This window comes from Sminthopsis crassicaudata, chromosome 2 (genome assembly GCF_048593235.1).
Source record: "Sminthopsis crassicaudata isolate SCR6 chromosome 2, ASM4859323v1, whole genome shotgun sequence".
NCBI lineage: Eukaryota > Metazoa > Chordata > Mammalia > Dasyuromorphia > Dasyuridae > Sminthopsis > Sminthopsis crassicaudata.
The window spans coordinates 592,980,432-593,003,288 of NC_133618.1; the positions used below are offsets into that span (position 1 = coordinate 592,980,432).

Here is a 22,857-nt window from a genome sequence, read left to right on the forward strand (position 1 = left end):
GGTACTTAATAAATGTTTACTGATTGATCAATTAATTGAGACTTCAAAATCCCACAAGTCATGATAGAAAATGGGATGAAGGGGGCAAGTGGAGGGGTTAGCCAAAGTCACCTTGTCCATTGACACCAGAGGGAAAAACACAAGTTGGGTGGTCACCCTGAGAAGTTTGGGAGTATAAAGCATGGGAAATAAATGAGCTCAGCATGCGTGGGCTTGATTTTTCAGTAAAATAACAAGGTCTACTGAGAAATGAAGGGGTGGGGTGAAACTGGAGCCTACAGGAAAGAAGAGAATGTTTGGGATGGCTTCTGCAGGGGACGCGATAAGTAGTCAATCAAGAGATGAATGAAAGGATTCTTGTGCTAAAGTGAAGGCCCAAGTAGGTTCCACAGAGAATCTGCAGTGGAAGCAGTCAGCAGTTTTGTCATTTCCTTTTGGGGGAATGAATAGAGGAGGCAGATGGCAGGAGACTGGCAAAGTGGGAACAGAAGGGCAAGAAGATAGGGTCTAGGGCAGGGAGTAGCACCACGTCGAAATGGATGATCGCTGAATTAAGACTTAGAAAGCAAGCAAAGTCAACTTGGGAGATCAAGAAAATTGATAGGCGCTGGGTTAAAAGGAATAGGTGAAAGAGAAATGTGGAAGTGGGAGAAGTGGATAGATAGGAAATTATGATTGAAAAAGAGAATTTGAAAGTACAGGATCTTACAGGCACAAATGTCAAGGCGATGAGGTAGGGAGCAAGCCTACTTCTGTGGGTGGTTGAGTTATGGTAGATGAAGGTCACGGGAGCTAAAGAAGGAAACAGACTGAGGGGTCAAAGTGTTAAAAGTATCAATAAAGACATGAAGGCTAAATTCTAGGCAGGTAGGACTTATAAAAGCTGACAATGATCCCCGCAGATCCTTATTATTCTACCCACAACAATTCTCTACTTTTCACTTTGATATCAGAAGATAATGTGGTTCTTCTTGTGCACGGCTAACCTCATGAGCCATTCAGGACAGATTATGAGAGAAATAAGGAGGGGAAAGTATGAATTTCATGTCACTTATTTTTCAAAGGCAACTTCAGTTTTTCCTGACACTATTTCTGGATTTACAAAACAAAAACCAAACCCTATTACCATTAATTTGATAGCCATTGTGCCCGGCACATCTTAAGTTAGCCAAGTTGGCTCTTTGAATAATCTGTGCACTAGTTCTATAGTCTACAAACAGTGGGAACTCACAAAATGTGTTGTGTGTGTGTGTGTGTGTGTGTGTGTGTACAATCCCCAAGGAAGCAGGGAACACACATGGAACTAATAAGCTGGTACCTTGGAGGTCAGGTTACTGGCAGACTGACTCTCATGTTATCAGTTCAGCCTTCTCTAAACAAGAAAGATTATTCCCTATTTATCATATATCATAGATTTAGAGATGGAGAGAATATTAGGAGCTATCTTGGCCAGTCCCCATTTTGCAGATATGTCTAGAAGAAGCATGAAAAGGATGATACTCATTTCTTAGTTCCATGTCTTATAGCTGTTTCATTTGGCTGATGCTACCCAATATTTGGACACAAAACCTAGACTACTGGGTATTTTTTCAGTCCTTTATTGCACAGAACTGGAAAAATAGTCCCTTTTTGACTAAGAAATGAGTCCCCACTGCCTTAGCCAAGAGTTAAAGTTTGGGGTAAATGGCTTTCAGAACAAGTGTTTTCTTTGCCATGTTTCCCAGACAATGGAGTTCTGTGGGGTTCTTCTGTTATTTTGTTATTGTTCAGTTGTGTTTGACTTCATGAACACATGGACCATAGCAGAGCAGGCCCTTCAGATCTCTATATCTCTACAAGTCTGTCCAAGCTCATGTTTGGTACTTCTATGATACTATCCATCTCATTCTTTTCCCTTCAAACTTTCCCACCATTAGGGTCTTTTCCAATGAGTCCCATCTTCTCATTATGTGGCCAAACTATTTGAGCTTCAGCGTGAGTAGCTGAATTTCTGATGGATAGCCTAAATGAATTTATTTAAGTATTAACTCATTCAATGTCCTTGTGCCACAGGACTTTAAAGTCTTCTCCATCACCATAATTCAAAAGCATCATTTCTGCAGCACTTGGCTTTACTTAATAGTTAATTAATAGACATTGCTACTGGGGAAAAAAGCCCCCAAACATAGCTTTGACTATTCAGACCTTTGTGAATAAGGTGATTCTTTTGCCATAGTTTTTCTTCCAAAATTAAAAAGCCATAAGACATCAAACTAAGAAATGTGCTTCTTTTAGGCACATTTGCAAAATGAAGGGATTGCTCAAGATAGCTCCTAATACTCTTCTAAGAATCTTTTAATTTCATGGCTGTAGTCAGTCTGCAGTGATCTTTGAGCTCAAGAATATAAACTTTGACACTGCTTCCATTTCTTCTTCCTCTATATGCCAAAAAATATTAGGAATCCTTGCCATGATCTTAGATTTTATGATGTTCAGTTTCAAACCAGCTTTTACACTCCCCTTTCTCACCCTAATCAAGAAGCTTTTTAATTCTTCTTCATTTTCTGCCATCAAGGTGTTATGTCCACTTATCTGGAATTGTTGATATTTCTCTCTAAAACTTCACTTCCAGTTTTTGATTCATCTATTCTGGCATTTTATATGATGCATTCTGCACACGTTAAATAAATAAGGTGACAACACAGCCTTGTCTTACTCCTTTTCCAACTTAAATCAATGTTGAGTCTCAGTGTTGCTTCCTCAGAAGACAAGTAAGATGATCTGCTATATCCATCTCTTCAGAACTTGCCACATTTTATTGTGATTCACATAGTCAAAGGCTTTAGTGTTATCAATGAAGCAGAAGTAGGTGTTTTGTGTAGAACCCTCTTGCTTCCTCTAATAATCTAGCAAACATCGACAAGTTGGTCTCTAGTTTCTCTACCTCTTCAAAAACCAAAAAACTGAATTCCCAAATTGCTGAAGTCTAGCTTGCAGAATTTTAAGCATTATCTTGCTGGTACGTGAAATGAATGGAGGTATTGGTAATTTGAACATTTTTTGTCACTGCCCTTCCTTAGAACTGGAACATAAACTGATCTTTTCCATTCCAAGGTCAAAGTTGAGTTTTCCAAATTAACTGGCATATTGAACGAAATACTTTCATAGCATTATATTTTAAATTTTTATATAGCTTAACTGCTATTTCCTTTTTCTTCACTAGCCTTATTGTTAACAATGCTTCTTAAAGCCAACTTCACTTCATTCTCTAGGATATTTGGCTCCAAGTAACCACACCATCCCTGGGGGTTATCAGCTATATTAAGATATTTCTTGTATAATTCTTCGGAATATTCTTGCAACTTCTTAATGTCCTTTACTTTTGTTAAATTCCTATAGTTTTTGTCTTTTATCATGCCCTCTTTTTAATGTGAAATATTCCCTTCATATCTCTAATTTTCGTAAAGGCATCTTTTGTCTTTTCCACTCTATTGTTTTCTTCTGTTTCTTTGAATTGTTTTTTTTTTAAAGAAAACCTTATATTTCTTTGTTATTCTCTGGAATTCTGCAGTCAGACATATCTTTTCCATTCTCTCTTCTCTTTTCCTTTCTTTCTTTCCTCAGATTTTTGTTCCTATGCAATATTGATCTTCAGCACACATATCTGCAGCAAAGCATCTTTTCAACTTTGGCTCAGCTGATTCATTATTACTAAAGCTACTAGTATTTATTCTTGTTCTTCCCCAGTAACATGTTGGAAATCTTCCAATCTGAGAGGCTCATCTTCTGGTGTCATCCCAGCATCATTTCAATACTGTCCATGGGATCTTCTTGGCCAAAAAATACTGGAGTGTTTTGCCATTTCCTTTTTCAGTGGATCATCTTTTGTCAGAACTCTCCACTATGTTCCTGCTGACATTGTTTCATTAAGTTATGTACTGAGCTACGTTCCTCTTCTCCATCATACGTCTTTAGCCAGAAGGGACCTTAAAAGTTATGGTTCTCTGCTCCATCATACATCTCTAGACAGAAGGCACCTTAAAAGGCTATGTTCCTCTGCTCCATCATGTATCTTTAGCTAAAAGGCATTTTAAAAGGTTATTTATTTAGTACAACCTTACCCTACTTTTACAGATGAGAAAATTGAATCCCAGAGAACTTAGGTAATTTTCCTAATCATTTATGATTTAATTTAGTCAGCTGTAGGATTTCAATCCAGAATGTCTATCATCAGAGTCTCCATTGTATTATACTGTGAGTTCAGTAGCTTCAGTGCTAAGGGAGTGTCAGTAGAAACACTAGTGGATCAGGATGTTTGACAGAACCTTGGTTTATAGAGCATTGTTTGAGACAGACTAATGTGAATTCCTGCTTATATACCTGTGGAACTGGAACAGGGCAGCAATAGTTTAGGACAACACATCTGGGGTGCAAAAATAGGGCTAGGAATTAGTGTTACATCTATTTTTTAAGAAAAAGGAAAATGTGATTTATACAATGTGTTTATCTGAAATCCTAAGATGATTCTTTACTACTGTCACATATTATTATATAGATAAGGAAAGGAAAAAAAACAGTTGACCAACTGAAAAGAGATTGGTAATATATTTGGCTGAAAAATCTGTTTTCTGGCAATTCATAGTGTTACAAAGGGAAACAATCATTCAGAGACATCCTTCTATTCTGATAGTTCCAAGGCCTCAGATACAAAGCCAAAGTATTTCCTTTTCCTAAGGTTGAAAAAAATAGCACCAATATCACTTCTCAAATCTGTCTGAATTTTGGCCTTCTTGTTTCCAAAGTTTTATGAAGAAAAAATCCTGAAATAGAAGAGTCCTGAATTTGGAGTCAGAAGACCTGAATTCAAATCCCTACTCTGTAATTTTGGATTTCTCATATGTAAAACAAAAGAAACAATAGAGTGCCTAGAAGTTTCCTTTTGTCTCTAAATCGATAATATTATGAATGCCTAGTGAGCTGGATCAGTTTTTTTCAGAAGTGACTCACAACCCTGTAAACTGGAAGTGATGAAAAATAGGCTTAGCATGAAAGAATGCTGGAGTTTACAGGAACCTGAAACAATTTGGGCCCTTTCTCCTATAGATGAGAAAACTGATTGATGCTGGGAGAGATGCTAGTCTTACTCGGAATCATACACTGAGACAATGACAAGAACTTCCTGATTCCTAAGCCAACAAGACCTGTCTTCTCTTACACTATATTAATATTTTCTTTTTTCCAACTATTGCCTCTTATAAACAAAAAGTATATACATGCATGGCCTTCTATTCCCCTTCTTCTTATATTTCCTAGGGCATTATCTCGTTGCCTTGATATAATTTTAGACCTAAAAGGAACAAGTCTACAATAAATAACAATATTCTGACCTTCCTCCACCCTCAGAACTGATTACATAGTTGGGGCTTACTACTGTCCTTTTCCCATACAATAGAACTCTAATTTATTTGCCTTTTTATGCCACTCTGAAAAGACGGCTCAGGGCAGAATGTGATTGCCACAGACTCACCCCTTCCCCAAATACCCTTTCTCAAACCTTGGCCCTGTTCAGAAATGCCTGCTCCTCTGGTGAAAGATTAACAGGACCCTAAAGCGCCCCATTGCTCTGTTAGCATAAATTGTAAGAAAAACATTTAGAATATTGATTAAGTGCTCCATGCTAGAAGATTTAAATTTACCTCCTGTATTTCCAGGATTAGCTGACATAATGGGGTCAGTCTGCTGGCACAAATGATTTACGGAACACCCATTGGCGGCTTTCCTTTTAAAACCAACCTTTTCTAATTTGGCACAGTTGTAATTCAGTTATAGCTGGTGGAGAGTCAGGTACTTTGAAGGTTTGGATAATCATCTTTGCTCTAATACTGTTACTTTTAGGTATTTAAAAAATTCAGCTCTAGTAGAAGCTCTCTCTCTCTCTCTCTATATATATATATATATATGTGTATATATATATATATACATATGTATGTATATATGTGTGTGTATGTATAATTATATATATATATATATACACACACATACATACATGTGTGTGCATGTGCACATATTTTCTGCATGGCCTTATTGATTATAATAGATCTGGTTTATAAATGCCCAGAAATCAAGAGGACTATTTTTCAAAGTATCATGACCAATTTGGAATGTCATGTTTTTTTGGATATAGGTCATAATGTCAAATCATGTGGTACAGTTAAAAAGGCAATGGGCTTCTAATCAAAAGACCAGAAATAGGACATATTCTTTAGCAAAACTAGTTTACTCATTCTTCACCAGACCATCTCACTTCCCTATCTGTTTTTTTCTGTTATTAATTGCTTTTGACTCTCACTGGTCTCCTGAAATAGGAAATACAAATATTTATAATCTCCTTTTTACTGTTGAGAAAATATGTGTAAGGAGGTTATATTGACTTGCCAGTGGTTATAAAGTCAAGGGCTAGAGGAGAATTTTGAACTCTGGTTTTCCTAATCCTTGAGCTCATAATCATAATAAAGTAAGCATCCAAGGATCATTATTCCCATTTTACAGAGAAAGGTAATAAGGCTCATAGGTTAAATGAAACCTGCTCAAGGATTAACATCCAGTAATAGGCCCTCAAAAAGACTCAAATGAGATCATCCCTCCCATCCCACTATTATCTTTTGTTGTTCAGTCATTTTACCCATATCTGACTCTTCAGGGCTTTCTTGGCAAAGATACTAAAGTCTATGTCACTTCTTTCTCCAGTTCAGTTTATAGATAAGGAAACAAAAGTGACAGGGTCACAAGCCAGTAAGACTCCTGTCTTCCTGACACAAGGCCCACATCACCAACCTACCAGCTGCTACCTGCTACAGTTCTGTAAAGTGTAATGATTACCTCAAAGGAGTGGTAAGTCTTGATCACCTGAGCCAAAAGGGATCCTTCCTTGGCATCTTTGTACCTTTCTTTTACACTTAATCTAATCCAGTTGCTATTAAGTTATTTGTGTACATAGTCTTTATAATAGACTGTCACACTCAATTGTAGTAGGGATTATCTCAGATAGGATTTTTTCTTTGTGTGTTTGTTTTATTTTGTTTTAAAGAAGATAAGAGTTTGGAGCTTCACAAGAATTCTCTTGCCATCTATAAAACAAAAATCTTTTCTTATTTCATCTCTACCTTCCCAGGATCAAGTAAAGTAATCCACATAAAGAAGGCTCCTAAATATTTGCCTGAACTGAACTGAATTAAATTTCCAGATGTGGACCTGGAGAATTAAATACTTTGTACAGCAAAAGTAAAATGTGAGCCTAGCCCAGATAAGCAACCCATTCCCACTTGAAAATCTTGGCCCCTGATGTGTGAGGCACTGATCCTAAATCAGAAGCTGAGTACATCTGAAAAGTGTCCAATTGGGGAGGCTCTATCGGAGACTGGAGCAGAAAACTAACTGGACCTCATTTGGAAAGCTAATGAATCCTGTAGGTCCTCAGTTGGTTCTAGCTAAGTTTCATATCCTGGCCTTTTATCCAATGCTTCAGCTTTTATGATGGGACAGGAGAGATGATTGAGATTAATCCAGTAAATCCTACACCCATATTTGGGTCTGTGATATAAGAGTCTGACCACAAATCACTACTCCAAGGAAGAAAATAAGATCCTTAAAGAAGAAACAGCAAATCCCTTGTATATCATCACCTGAGGAATGGTATTTCTACTAAGCCTGATATACACTTACCCTGCTCTGCTATTCATAATGCCTAAATTTAACAAAAGTTTCAATAATTTTTTTTTCTAGAGGGAAGAATAGAGGGAATATTAGGGTAGAGATTATCTGTGTAACTTCCTTAATATTATAATTAGGGCTAATTTCCCAAATTTAGGAATATAGTAATAGCCACGTGCTCTCTATGTTTATTGAATAAAACTGTGTTTATCAATAAATCTCTAGAAGCATCAGATTTGTAACCCTGGGAGTCAGTTAGGTATAGTAATGAATAACACTAGATTTGGTTTCAGGAAGACCTGAGCAAGTCTATGACTGTTTCTTTATCTATAAAATGAGGAAATTTGACCAGAAGGCCTCTAACATTATTTTTAGCTCTCAATATCATGCCTTATGAATCTTATTTAAGGGGTGTTAATCCTTGAGCAAGTTTCATTTAACTTATGAGCCTCATTTACCCTCCTCTGTAAAATGGGAGTAATCATTCTTGGAATGCCTATTTCAAAATGGTTATTGACTGGAGGATCAGGAAAACCCAAGTTCAAAATCTGCCTCTAACAATTGGCTGTATGACCACTGGTAAGTCACAAAACCTCCTTACACATATTTTCTCAACAGTAAAAAGAGTTTAATAAATATTTGTGCTGCCTATCTCAGGAGAACAGTGAAATACATTAGGTACAGCATTTTTGTTACATTAAAAGCATCATATAAATATCAAATATTAAGTCGTAAGATACTCCTTAACAGACAAGACATGAAATATGTCCTTAAGGCTTATTAACTGGGGTGAATATTGGATCCCCAAAGTGATTTCCCCCCAAATGGCCTATTTTAACACGATAGCCTGAACTCTGGACTTGTTCACTTTCCTGGAACCTGGGGTATACAAATAATACAGTGAGATCATCACTTAAAATCTCTAGCATTAAATCAAGTACATGATGCAGAATGGACATTTTTCAAAAACTTACATCTCCTAAAAATATTTACTTTAAATAAGCGACAAGTACAATTCATTTTGTTTAAATATCCCAAGACTTTTCCAGTTACCAGACCATTCAAGTGTATAGAAGATGAAATAAATGGGTGGAATTATTAATGTCTCTTTGTTTTTCACGTGGCCACTTTGTACAAGTCGAAGAAATGTGCCAACAATAGCACAGACGGTGCCAGTCCTGTTGCTAATACGACTGCCAATTAGCTCTGACATGGCAGCTTGGCAGGTTACCTAATACCCTGTATTTTAAAACCTCAGGGGGTTAGAACTTGGACATTTCTATGACATTTTATACTAATCAATCAACTTTTCCTTTTTCATGCAAAAAAAAAATCCATTTAATAGGAACCGCAGATATACTATATACACACTATATCTTAATGCCACATTTATGGTCAGATGTGTCTTGAAACATAATTAAGTTTGCAAAGTTTACTGAAAATCAGACTTTTAAACCAAATTCCAAAATGTTTGTTCTCTATTGTTCCCCCTTCCAAAAGGGAAATCTATCTCAAATGTTAAAACAGAACTCAACTCCCCATGACCTTTCTCATCATATTATTGTATATTTTAAAATATTACTAGGGGACACTTCTCAAGGGATGTGAACTTTAGATCTGCCAAGGCAATAGACTCGGTCCAAATCTGCTACAGATGGATCCAGGGCTAATTCTATTCTGAGTAAAGACATAGTAGGGTAAGACAGTGGAAACTTTTCAAGACATTTCTGGAACCCCCTGGCAAATGGAAATTCATATGGTATAAGAAAGCGAAGAACTAGGTCAAAAAGGAAAGGGGGAGAGAGAGAATCCATCTTGAGAATAATAAACATTGATAACATCTCTAAAATCAGGAACAGAAACAAAGTACCCTAGATAATTCCACCCATTCCAATCACTATTTTTTCCTTCTGACTCAGCCTTGATACATATTTTCAGGCCATACAAACTGACTAACCAGAAAAATTTTCTTCAACTTTATACATAGAGAACTTACCCTACTTGAGACCAAGGCAGGGAGAAAGGAAGGGTTTTGTTGCCCAGCCACTAAGTAGGTAACTTTGCATCCAAATTTCCTGGCTCAAACTCTGGATTATTGAATAAGATGCATATTGCATTATTCAAAAGTCTAAAGCTCTGCCCTCAGGAAACCCAGTAAATCATAGATTTAGAGCAAGAAAAGACAAATCCTATCTCAGATACATACTAGTTGTATGTCATCTAGGCCAATTCACTCATTTTGCAAATGAAAATAAAAGATCCAGAGGAAAGGGCAATTGCTAGGCTGATTGGTATTATTTTCCATAATGAGCAATGATTTTACTCCAGTCTTTTACTTTAGGTCAGTACATTCATAGGTAGATTGAGGATCATTTTCCTTCCTCTATTTTCCAGCTCTGTTATCATGTGTTTTTTTTTTTTTCTCTCTCTCCCCTCCAGAGAAATCTGAGATATTGTCAAGAATATGATATGGTATATACTTTAACATATTTAACATGTATGGGTCCCCCTGCCATCTAGGGGAGGAAGAGGGGAAAAATTGGAACAAAAGGTTTTACAATTGTCAATGCTGAAAAATTACCCATGCATATATCTAGTAAATAAAAAGCTATAATAAAAAAGAAGATGATACGGTAAAAGTCTCTCTGTGCTCGAATTCTGGAGCCCTGTGTTCAAGTCTCAGTTTGTTGTGTTAGACAAAGCACCTAAAGCTTCCTCATCAGTAATATGGAGGTGTTACCTGCCTGCTATATCTCACAGCACGGCTGGCAGGAGCCAATGATAAGTGAAAATGTATTTAAAAGAACAGGATTCAGTGTGTGTGTGTGTGTGTGTGTGTGTGTGTGTGTGTGTGTGTACATACACACACACATACAATCACTCTCCTCCCCCCCCTCCCCACCGCTCAGAAAATGTAGGAGTCAATTTATCAGTTAATTCAGTGGCCCTACAACACCATTAATTTCTTTGAACACAGTAAGGAGAGGGTGCTATCTGCTCTGCCCCAGACCCATAGCATATACACAATAGCTGTGAGTCTAAAAAAGATAAGGTATGTGGAAGAAACACTTAATTGGCTCTCGGAAAGCAAAACACTCTGTAAATCCGAGGAATAATTACCACTCAATCTGGTATATCATGGGAGAGGGAGAAGTGATTTGGAAGGTTTTTTTTCTTACTGTCTCCAGCCCCTCACCTCCACTTTCTCTCTGCTGAGAAGCTAAATGGCAATCCCCAAGATAAACATCACACTTTAATTGTTACTTTTCTTTCTATTGATGAAGTCAAGTTTTTGTCACTAATACAGGGGAAGGAAAAGCACTGTTTCTTGGGAATAGAGTTCATGTGTTTCTTGATGTTGCCAGGGCAACCCAGCAGTGGTAACACAAATTCCTTCTTTGAAAAGAGGGGTATTTATGTGTTGGTGCTGAAATATCGGTTCTCCGTGCAGCCAAATCATGTATACCACTGAAGGGTGCAAAATGCGGGCTTTGTGAATTTTCTGGCATGGAGCATTTCCTTAGGGCGACAAAAAGTGGAAGGATAAATCTTAAAGACAGGGTAATAAGCATTTTTGTTTAATGCCTCCTGGGGGGAGAATTCTCCACTAGAAGTCAAGCAGCCCTCAGAGGGCATGTATTCTCTTAAAAGTTTAATAATTTAGCCAAGAGGTTCAAGAAAGATGGACAGCATCACCTATTTAGGGATGGAAAATATTGCAATGATCCCCGAGATGAATCACCTCACTTTATGGATAAGGTCACAGACAGACAAAGAAATTCCACCAAGGCCACAGAGATGATAAGTAGTAGAAGCAAGGTTAGAACTCAGAGCCTTTGATTCTGGAGTACTTTTTCCACTATGAATGAGTGAAGCAGTTATTGAGCAGTGTTATAGTAAAGCACCAGATCCAGGGTATAACACCACATATATGGCAGTGTACTGTGCCATGATCAACACACACACAAAACCAGAGAAGCAAAATCCCTGGCTTAGCTCGTAGCTTTCCTTTAAACTTAGTGGATAAGACACTAGACTTGGAGCTGAGGAGACCTGGTTCAAATTCAGACACAGACTAGTTGTCAGACATCTGAATGTTCTATGATTTATTTTGTCATCTATAAAGTGAAGAGCTTGGCCCTGGATCTCTTCCAGCACTAAATTTATGAATCTTCCAGAGCACCAAGTGGCTGTTGTTACGGTTGAGTCACTGAGATTTTCTTGGCAAACACACTGGAGTTGTTCACCATTTTTTGGACAGTTCATTTCACAGATAAGGAAATCAAGGCAAATAGGATTAAGGGACTTGCTCAGGGTCACACAGAGGCTGGATTTGAATTCAGCTCTTTCATACTCTAAGCCTGACACACTATCCATTATCGCACCTAGCAGCCTTAGAAACCCCATATGCTCATCCGTTTATGAGGATAGGTCACAGTTTTCTAACTACTTGATACTTATGTGCCATTAAGAGAGAAATCATAATGTCAACTGAAAAAATGCTAAAGTGAATGAGAAAAAGTAGGAAAGGAGAGTAGGAGGAGATAGCAGTCAAGTGTGAACCAAATAGGAAGAGCTCTGTCAGGCTATATTTGGAAATGACAAATTTCATTCCCAGTTTCATTGCTTGTTAACCATGTGGCCAAACAGCCGACCCTTCTATATAATTCTTTCAGACTGCCAAGGCCTTGATGCTTTATAAACATGATTTCATTTGATCCTTAAAACAATCCCCACTTTACAGAGAAGAAAACAGTTTCAGAAAGTCACAACTTGATCAGGAACCCAGCAAGTCGAGGTAGAAACTATCTCCTGCCCACTCTGTCCCAGAGACAACACTGTGAGATTGCAGCCCTACCACTAACCCAGATGCAGCTTTCTGTGGCGTTGTGGAGAGGTGGTTTATTCTCACAGGATATTCTCCACCGCTCAGTCTGTCTCTCCTGCCCGGTCCTCTCCCAGACCACTTCTGCCATTAAGGGCTCATCATGGCTTCTTTACCTGCAAGTTTGCACACGGTGGCAACACGTGGGAAGAGATTTCATTCTCCGACCCCGATCCCAGAGACTTGTTGCTCCTGACCCTGAAGGCTGTGGTGGTCGTGGCTGTGGTGGTCTGCCCCGGGAGGACTGGCTGCCAGACATTCACATCAGAGCCGTTGCCAAAGGCCTGGATTGCATTTTCTGGAGGGAAACAGGGAGAACCCAGTTTCAAAGTCAAGGTCAAACAGTAAACATTACAAGGAACACAAGTGGCCCCAACAAAGACAATGTTCTCGGTTGATTCACCAACTGAATTCTTCTGATGAAATTATTTCTTCTGAAAACTGTTATTTGTTGAGTAACTCGGATATATGGTCCTAGAAACAAGAACTCTGCTGTGGCTTATGACCCTTCATGTCCTCTGTAAATAACCAGGACAAAAAGAAAAATCTTTAAGTTAAAAGCGAATTCGTATTTTCAAATCCCAAATGGCCTTAAGTGAAAGACTCAGATATTTCAGTGACAAGAAGGCACCAGTTTTTGACAAGATCATAACTCTTTAAGAAGAGATCTCAGAGCATTCCACTCCAAAACCTTCCTTTCACACATGAAGAACTTAAACCCATTTCAAAGATAAATAAAACTGAGTCCCAGTTTTCTGGATGTCTGCCCCAAGGGCATAAAGATGGCAAACATCTGTCCTTGGTAAGATTTGAACTCAAGTGATCTAATCATGACACCAATGTTCTTTCCATTTCATGGCAAGTTTAAAACAAAGATCAGAGCATTTATTTATTTAAAGCAACTCATTTCATTAAAACAACAATCAGTACAAATATATAAAGATATATATGTATGTATATATATTATATTATAAATATATATACATACATACATACATATATATACACACACACACATGATGGTTTAAGGAAAAATGATCTTTTCTTCTTGTTCTTTTTTTCCTAGTCTTTCAAACAAAATCTGCATAATTAGGTATGAGCAGAGCTGCTTAAGCTGAAAGTTTACAATGTGAAATTTTAAAAGCTTATTATAATTTTCCTGGGATTAAATTGTGTTTTCTTTCTTTTTTTAAGGGCAAAGAGTAAATTGGTGTGTGTCATTCCCCTTAGTCCCTAGCCCCCAGACGAACAGAAAAACAGTTTTTAATCAGGTCTTCAGGGAATCGGCATGGATTTAGGAATTTCTTATTTCATATTCATTGTATAAGAAATCAAACATTTTCATTTGGGACCTGAATGTGCAAATTGTTAATATGGCATTCTTAGCTGGCATTTTGCTATATACAAGATGGAATAATTTAAGTCTAATCTTCCTCTTAGAGTGACATTTTTCCCCTCAAATTGTTATCCTTGAAGTTCTACTAAATTGGGACCTTGTTTTTTAAAATTTTTATGTTTCTTATGTTGGAAGAAAATGCTGCAAATCATTATAAATGTTTTTATGCCCCTAGAATCTCTACATAGCTTAACAGGTAAAATTGGGGCCAGTCAAAGCAGGACAAAGTCAAGCAATTGCTATAATTAAATATAGAAATAAGAGTTCTTTCCTTTAGTCTTTTAGATATGTGGTCAACAAAAGTGATGGAGTATGGGGGTTTAGGAGTGGTGAAACCCCCCCAAATATAACTGGATTTGGGGCTGGTATCACCAAGTATTTCAAAAGAATTTGTAGGCTTAGACCATCTTCAAATTAAGAGATAAGAGTTTTATTATTACAACACTGTTTGGTGGGCTAAATTCCAAAAGGAAATTTTAGCCATTAACAAGGGGAAAGATTCCATAGGCAGGCTAAATTCCTAAATAAATCCATGGAGATAATGCCATTGACTGGAGGGCTAAATTCCCAAAAAGGAGTTAGCCACTGTCACATTTTGTAAGCAGGCAAACCTAAAAAGAGTTAGTGAAGAAGTGGACACCAATAAGTTCTTTTACAGGGGGTTGAACCTCCATGTTGACATCATAACAGAATCTTCTGATTGGATATGGTAACTATGGGGTCATGGGGTCATAATAATTTTGTAAAGGCAAGGAATTTGACAATGAATTCAACAAAAGCTTACTGCAATAAGGTCCACTTAAGGACAACTAGAAATCTATTGATGATTTTGTCAGTGTTCTTCCCTGCTTGGCTTCTGAAGGGTTTACAGTCATTTAGGCCCTCTCTTGTTCATGTATCTCCCTATGGCCTACCAGTTACCAAGGACTCCATCAAAGGCAGCCATGTCCACATTATTATATTATTTTATTATATTAGCAATAAAAACAACAATAATAGCATCAACAATAGCAATATTGTTAGCACTATTATTATTATTATTATATTAGCAATACTAACATTTATATAGCACTTTTCAGTTTGCAAGGCCTTAGGCAAGTATTTTCATCCAATATCTTTATAATAATTGTTGGGTGGCCAAGGCCTAGAGACAGGAAAACCCAAGTTCAAAATTAATCTTAGACAATAGCTCTGTGACCCTATCACCCTATTTGCATCAATTCCTCATCTAAAAATTAAGGAAATGCCAAACCACTCCATAGTCTGTGTCAAAAACCCCCAAAATGGGTCTAGAAGGATTGCATATGACTGAAAATTACTAAATAACACCAGCACCTTTACAACAACTCTGGGAGATAGGCATTATTATTATTTCTATTTGATAGAGAAAACTGAGCGTAAGTAGACACAGAGAAAGTAACTTGCCTGGATTCTTTCTCATCATATGGAAAAAAGCATCAACTTGCATTATCAATCCAGAAATCTTAAATTCATCTTCAAATGAGATTATAATATCTTAAACTCATCTTCAAATGAGATTATAATATCTTAATTAAATTAAATCACAATTCAAGGGCTTTCTTAAACTATGCATTATTCAAAGCTATAATGCCCTCCTTGTCTCTCCTTATATTTAACATGAATTAGACTTGTGAATGACCTTTGCCTTTTTTTCCTAATAGCCAAATTTTTAAATTAAGAATTGTCCTTTAAACTTTATAGGTTTTTACTTCATTTGTTTTTTTTAAAAAGGTGACCTAGATGACATCTCTTTTCCTTTCAAGATCTATAACTATGATTCTAGCAATAGGCTGAATTCTTGTTATCATTGTTCTTATTGAAATGATGTTTAAGCTGCTCTAGCAAGAACTGCAATTTAAGAGGAGTTTCAGAGTATTGAGCCACCCCTCATCTTTATTATTATTATTATTATTATTATTATTATTATTATTATTGTTAATGTCATTATTTTTAGAGACAGTTGGGGTGACTTCCCAGAATCAAGTAAATGTCTGAGGCTGGATTTGAACTCCTGATCCCAGGGTGAATATTCTATCCACTGGGCCATGTGGCTAACCTGCGGACCCCTCATCTTAAATATTTTAGTTCTGAAAGGGATGATCATCAAACTTGAGTTAGAGGAGTAGAGATAGAGAAGAAAGAATTCTACCTACTTATTTTAGAGAGGAGGAACAAAGGAGCACAAAAATATTAAGAGAATGTGATCAAAGGAGTAAATGAATACAAGCTCTCAGATTTGAGTTCAGGATGTTTCTAACTACAACCATGATCTCTATCTGAATTACATCTAAAGACCATTTTAGTTTTCCCGGTACTTCCCCAAGTTCTAACATCTTTCTGAGCTTTAAAGTTTCTTTTTTGCACTAACTAGTTTCAACATTCAGGCTCTCAGGTCTTCTCACTGTCATTTCTGCAGGAGGCCAGAATGAAAAACTGTGAATAAAAACAGGTTCCTGGCCTCTGCTGCAGACCAAGCTTTTACTAAGTATTGAAAAGTCATTAGAAACAATGACCCCAATTTTCCCCATCCCTCCCCCCCACCACAGGCTAAAGTACTATTCACCAGGACCAACATTTATGTATTTGTAAGGGTGAAGTTTCCCAGACAGTATGAATATCTTTTTTCCCCCTCACACTGACCTTTACTGTCTTTACTGTCATTGCTTTATTTCCATTAAAAGTGGTGTTCTGCCAGGAGTGAGCATAGAACAGAAAAGAATCAGAGACTATTATACGCTTTGAAAAAATCAAGACAAAGCAAAAATCCCAAATTGTAATCAATGTGCTTACACATTTCCTTGCTATAGATTTATGTGAAGAATCCAGGAAGGGGTGGAGATGGCCCAATAATTTCTGAAACTCCTTTACATTTCAAGTTTTAGAATTTATTGGATTTGGATTTCTATACATCCACCCAAGTGCCCCAAAGCAATATTAAATGAGTAGGTTCAGTGCCCAGCATGTTAGAAGAAACAATAAAGACATCTGGTTATTTTTTACTGAAATAAAAATGCCTAAGGTAAAAGTAGATAAACTATTTGGATTAAGAGTTTTAAGAGTTAAAATTAGTTTCTACTTAACAATCGCACAAATTAAACAATCTTTTGCAATTTACAAAGAACTTCTCTCACAACTATATGAGATTTAACAGTTTAACAGTGAAGAAGGTACTGGATTTTTCAGTCATAGTATCTGGATTTTAATACTAATTGTTATCAATTCTATGAATTTAGGCATGGTACTTTAACTTTATGGGCCTTATTTTCCTGGGGGCTCGCTTAGATTAGATCTAATTTTCTGACATTAAATCCCATTTTACACATTAGGAAATTTAAGAGTTATATTTTCACTACTGGTAATTCAGAAAAGGCAAAAGGTGGGGCTTAAACCCAGATCATCTGAGCTTTGTGATTTTTCTACGAGAAATATTTGTATGCTCATGGTACAAGGAGGATGAGAGATGACATTTAAGGAACCTTATATAAGAGGAGACATTCCATCTTGATTCCCAGCATCTAATCATATCTTATTTTCTCCAGAATTCACACAGACATGGAGGGCTGGTGTGAAAACAAATATTTGGGTCCATTTCTTTAGACTTAAGGGATACATAGCAAACTTTTTCCTATTGTTTACATTTTTCAGAGTATATATTGATATTGAAACAGCTTCAATCTTTCCTAACACATGACTGGGAGTTGCGTGATGAGAGAAAGATGAGTAACTTGTTATTTCATTTTGGATTTGACTAGTTTCTACTGCTTAATAGTTGATCACTGAAATTAGCAGGAAAACCACGGGAAATGTATACTATGTGAACATGGCTAAAGTAATACAAGTCATCTACACAGAGCTCTTGCTCACTGCATTATTATAAACCCATTCTAATAAAAACATTAACGAACCATCTCTGGAGTCAAAATCTGACTATTTTTAAAAAAAAGTTTAATGATGGACTTTGGATATCTGGACCTGTCTGCCTTAGACTCTTAGATCCAAAGACTTGGGAATTCTGTTCCTCAAGCTCAAATACGCTTCCTATTACCCAATGTGGTCAAATACACAAATTAAATTGTTATTAAATCAGCATTAAAGGAGGGGAAGAGAGGAAAAAAAAACATCTCTGGGCAGCAAGCACAACCCACTTTCAAAGATGAAACATGGAATACTCACTGAGACACATGTTATCCTTGAAGAAATTCAAAAATTTCCGGCATTCTTCTAAGTCATTACCACTGTTGTTACAGTCACACCAGGGGGCCACACTGAGGCTGTTAGAGTCTATGTAGTTAGGGGTCATCACTGTGCCTAAAAAAGAGACCAGATCATGCACCATGCTCAGTCACATTCAATGAAGACCTTTCTATCACATCAAAGAAACGTGTTACTTATGAAGTCAATGGATGGTTGGCTGGCAGGCAATTATAATTATGTTAAATTTTTGTAAAAATGTATGTCAGAATTAACAGGGTAATTTATACATTAGCTGTAAAAATTAAGTCTGTAATCCATAAGCAGCTTGTTTCCCTTCTCAAATATAATGGACTATTTGGAGCATGGGAGAACCTTATCTTTCTTTAAAAAAAAAAGCCACCTGCCCAAATAGATAGAAGAAATTTTCTATATCTGATATTTCAGAGAACTTTTCTTCTCTCAAGAGCACCTGAGGGTAATTAAATGACATTAGCAAACTTGCAAGGCATTTCTACAGATGCCACCAGTATCCCTTCACCTATAAATGACCTAAATGTTTGCTAACCTTATGAGACTTTCAAGTTTAGGGATGATTTCTAGTTATAAAGTTGGTAAAAGTAATTCTCTAAACCAGTGCTGATCCTAGAAGATCCTCCACACAGTCCCCATGGCAGTCTTATTTCTGACAATGTCTATATAGGCATAAATTAATGATTTATTTTTTTTATTCTTAAAATAGATTTTATTGATATATTCTGTTTATATGTTGTTTAAATTTCTTCCCTACATCCCCTTATCATGAAGAATTTTTAAAAGACAGGAAAAGAAAAAATTGAGCTAAAATGATTCAAAATATTTGAAAAAAACCTGACATTATTTGGAATGTTACACATCTATGGAATCCTCACCTTTACAAAAGAATAAAAGGAGAGTGTTTTTTGTCATATCTCTTTTTTGAAGCCAAGCTTGCTTTCTACTATTTACTTTCATAAAAACTGGTTAGTATCTCATAAGTGGCTCATTGCAGACACTACCAATTTCTACCAATTTCCTTCTTCCCTTCCTTCCTCCCTCCCTATTCCCTTTCTTTCTTCTTTCTTTCCTTCCTTCCTCCCTTCTCCCCTCCCTTTTTTCTTTCTTTCCTTCCTCCTTTCCTTCTTCCCTCCTTACTTCCCCTTCTTTCTTTCTTCCTTCCCTCCCTCCCTCCTTTTCTTCCTTCTTTCCTTCCTCTATCTCTCTGTCTCTCTGTCTCTCTCTCTCTCTGACAAACAGGAGTAAGGAAGGTACTAACACTTTGGTGGGTTCTTCTGTCCCACCAAAGGGATCATGTATATAAAAACTTTGAGAATCATTGCCACAAGGAATGCTTCCAGATAGGGCTCTCCATTCCATGCCGGGGAATCCTGGCGTTAATTAGAGTTGTGGCCTCTTGTATATATGTTTACATACACCGAGCTTCCCACTCCTGTTTACAGAAGTTCTCCATAGGTTTTAAAAAACATGTACTTCAAACTCAGAATGAGAAAATCAGCAAGTTAGGCAAGGAGCTACTTATTAGGCAGCCAGGGGTGCGTGTCTCCATGCCAACTACTTCCTATATATGAAAGGGCCAGGCTCCCCTCTGAAGGAGTTTATAATCAAACAACCCAAGAAGACCATTCTTCACATAGTGGTGGCTGTCACACTCTCACTGTTACCTTGATTTTCAAGTGTTTAAGAATTAAAGAGCCGACAAATCCCTAAGTCAGGCAATAACTTCACAAAACTCACACAACATAACACCTTGGCAATATCACAGTGCTCATGAAGCACTCAGTTCAAAGCGCTGTGTGGAGATTGTGGTAAAAATTCTGAAAGGGGAGAAGTGGTCTTACTTTTCCAATTTATGGAGCTCTGACTATCTACAGTGGCTAGTTCTGATTTCCAACAGTTTCCTCGATGCTAATTAGACTACAAATCCAAGTTTTTTATCATTTAAAAAAGCTGGCATCTAACTAATAATATTTATTATGAAGCAGAGAATTTCACAATTTGAAGGGACCACCTTCCCAACTTCTTAGGCCATCAAGCCCAGACTAACAATAAACAACAATATCTTCTAAGGTATTTCTGACACCACCATTTAATAATTACTTGAAGTTACTGACTTCCACTTTCAGATCATTCCCATTATTGGAAATTTTGTCATTGTAAACAGCAGAAATCTGTCTCTTGACATCTTCTATTCATTATTCTAGTTGCAACCCCTGGGGCCAACTAGAAGACCACCAATTCTTCCACCGAATGGCCCTTCAACTTCCAGAATGTAGCAATCATGTCTTCTGACCCCAAGACTTCTGTCTTTCAGGCAAAACATCGCCAAGTTTCTTTAATTTATTTGTCTGACAAGATAACTCTGACAAGATCAAGACCTTTGATGTCTTCTTTGGGAGATATTCGAGCTTGTCAATTCTTAAAAATACAGCACCCAAGTTGGGGGCACATCAAGCAAAGAAAAATATTGCTAAAAACTAGAAGCTAAAATTTAATACAGAAATAATCCCTAGTATGTAATGTTATTAATTCATTTGTTTGGGAGAAGTGAATACAAATTCAGAACCTCTTAAGAAGAATACACATGTAAGATTTGGTCTGACAAGACATCCTGTTTACCTTTTTAAGGAAAACCATAAATCCTAAATCCTGGGGATACTTTTCAATATTTTTTGGATCTCCTCAATGGCTTCTGGAAAGGCTCTCCTTTCTGGTTATGGTACTATCTGCACCTTTGCTCTTGATAGGATGCTTACTTGTTTAGAGACTTGCTCAGCTTTCACCCTGGCACCTGTTAGAATCTACATGTGACAGAACTATTACGTTGCTAACAGCTATGAGTTCCCTGATATCTCAGGCACCTTCACCGTGTTAGAATATGCCAATTATAATGGAATAGAAATCACAGGCTCCTGCCATATATCACACCTGTTTCTGCTGCATGATGTTCCTTCTCCTTCTATCTGCCTGCCTACATTTGAACTCTAGGATTTCTACCCTCAGGGCCATTTTAAATCTCATCTCCTGATAGATATTTACAGGAATGGTCTTCAAACCCAATGCTTGAATGTGGAAGGAAAGGAGACACTTTCACAGGATGCTGACATCCACCATTGTAAGCATGAACATTGAGGGCTGAATTAGCTGGATTAACTAATTGATAGATACACCATTAAGGATTAGTCTTTTCAAAAAGTGATTTTTTTTTGGAGAAATAACATTTTTCCCAACATCAAATAACATCTAAATTGCCATTCTACCAAGATTTTCAATTAATATTTTTTGACTTTGATTCTCCTTCCAAAACCTCATTTTCTGTCTTCTATTGTTCTACCCTGTCGATTTTCCAACAACGCAGCTTTCTCAATGGCATGCTCCTTCTCAGTTCCTCCCTTGTCCTTTTCATTCCCTTAATGATCCCTACTTTCACACTTTGTCCTTTTCCATCCATTTACTTTTTCTTAACGGAGTATTCCTAAAGGGCTTCGAAGTCAAAACACAGTTCAAAATGTTTCAACACATTTTGCAGCAGTTAGAGTTTGGTGGGCATTTGTAAACCAGACAGCATTTCTTTCTCCCTGCTCCCCCCAATCCCTCTCAGATCTTACCAATAAGCCCAGAGTAGGCAAGAAGGCAGTCAGCATAGTTTTCCTTTAGACAGCTGCTAACAGACCGTGATTCAGGCTGGCAGTTTGTGAAAAAATCCGCAAGGCGAGATCTGCAATGTGGTAAAAGGGGGTGGGTGGGGTAGGGGGGAAGATGTGAGTTGTTTTGTTTTTTTTTTTTTTTAATCCTCAGCTTCTAGGCAGACTTTTGCATCATTTTCTTTGTCAATATCTCTTTTTATATAAACATATAATATGTGAAACGTTAAACCATTAACACCCTCCAAACAACAATCAACAACAACAACAAAAAAAACTTCCCTCTATCTCTATCTCTATTTGCTTACAGTAGTGCCCCCAAGGCCTATAACAAGAGAAATCTTGGTGCTTTGAAGTTCCTGTTCAATATTTATTTCCTGACACTGCTTATTTACATCTTTCAAGAAATATGCTCTCTTCACACACTTAAGGCAGACACTGGAAAAATATTTACTTAACACTGAAACATGTCCCTGACATCTTAAAAATGATCTTAGAGCCCACCATCCATCTGTTTCTATAATTCCTACCAGTTTCAAAAGGACCTGAATCTGCCTTGCAAATAGCCCCTCGCCCACTAGCTTAAGAAGATGGTAATTTATTTCAAATAAATGATACAAAATGCTGTTTCATTTTAGGAACTATGATTGGCAGAAAAAGCTGCAACTCTATAGTAAATAATAGCTAACATTTATACAGTGTTCACTACATGCCAAGCCCTTTTGAAACTATTATCTCATTTGGTCCTCACAACAATTCTGCAAGTTTATTATCTCCAGTTTTGAGATGAGGAAATGGAGATGGAGTAGTTTGTCCAGGTCATGCAGCTAGTTAGATAACTAGAAGCCAGATTTTAATTCATTTCTTCCTGACTCTAAGCTTGGGGTTCTAAACACTGTACCGCCTAGCTGCCTCCTCTTTATGGGTGAATTTTGAAGGTTATGCTCATCCATCATGGTGTAGCCAGTTTGAAAGCACCAGCCAAACTGAGAAAA

General features: G+C 37.1%; 1 protein-coding gene across 5 annotated transcripts in view; it reads right to left on the reverse strand.

Annotated features, from left to right (window-relative positions):
* Positions 1-22,857, reverse strand: part of GFRA1 (GDNF family receptor alpha 1) — a 315,182-nt gene that overhangs the window by 42,919 nt on the left and 249,406 nt on the right. For all 5 annotated transcript variants that reach the window (XM_074295695.1, XM_074295696.1, XM_074295697.1 and 2 more), the window contains 3 exons: positions 21,827-21,936; positions 18,165-18,299; positions 12,691-12,872 (listed from right to left, as the gene is read on the reverse strand). In XM_074295695.1, coding sequence (XP_074151796.1) covers positions 12,691-12,872; positions 18,165-18,299; positions 21,827-21,936 — 427 coding nt within the window. The remainder of the gene's footprint in view (positions 1-12,690; positions 12,873-18,164; positions 18,300-21,826; positions 21,937-22,857) is intronic.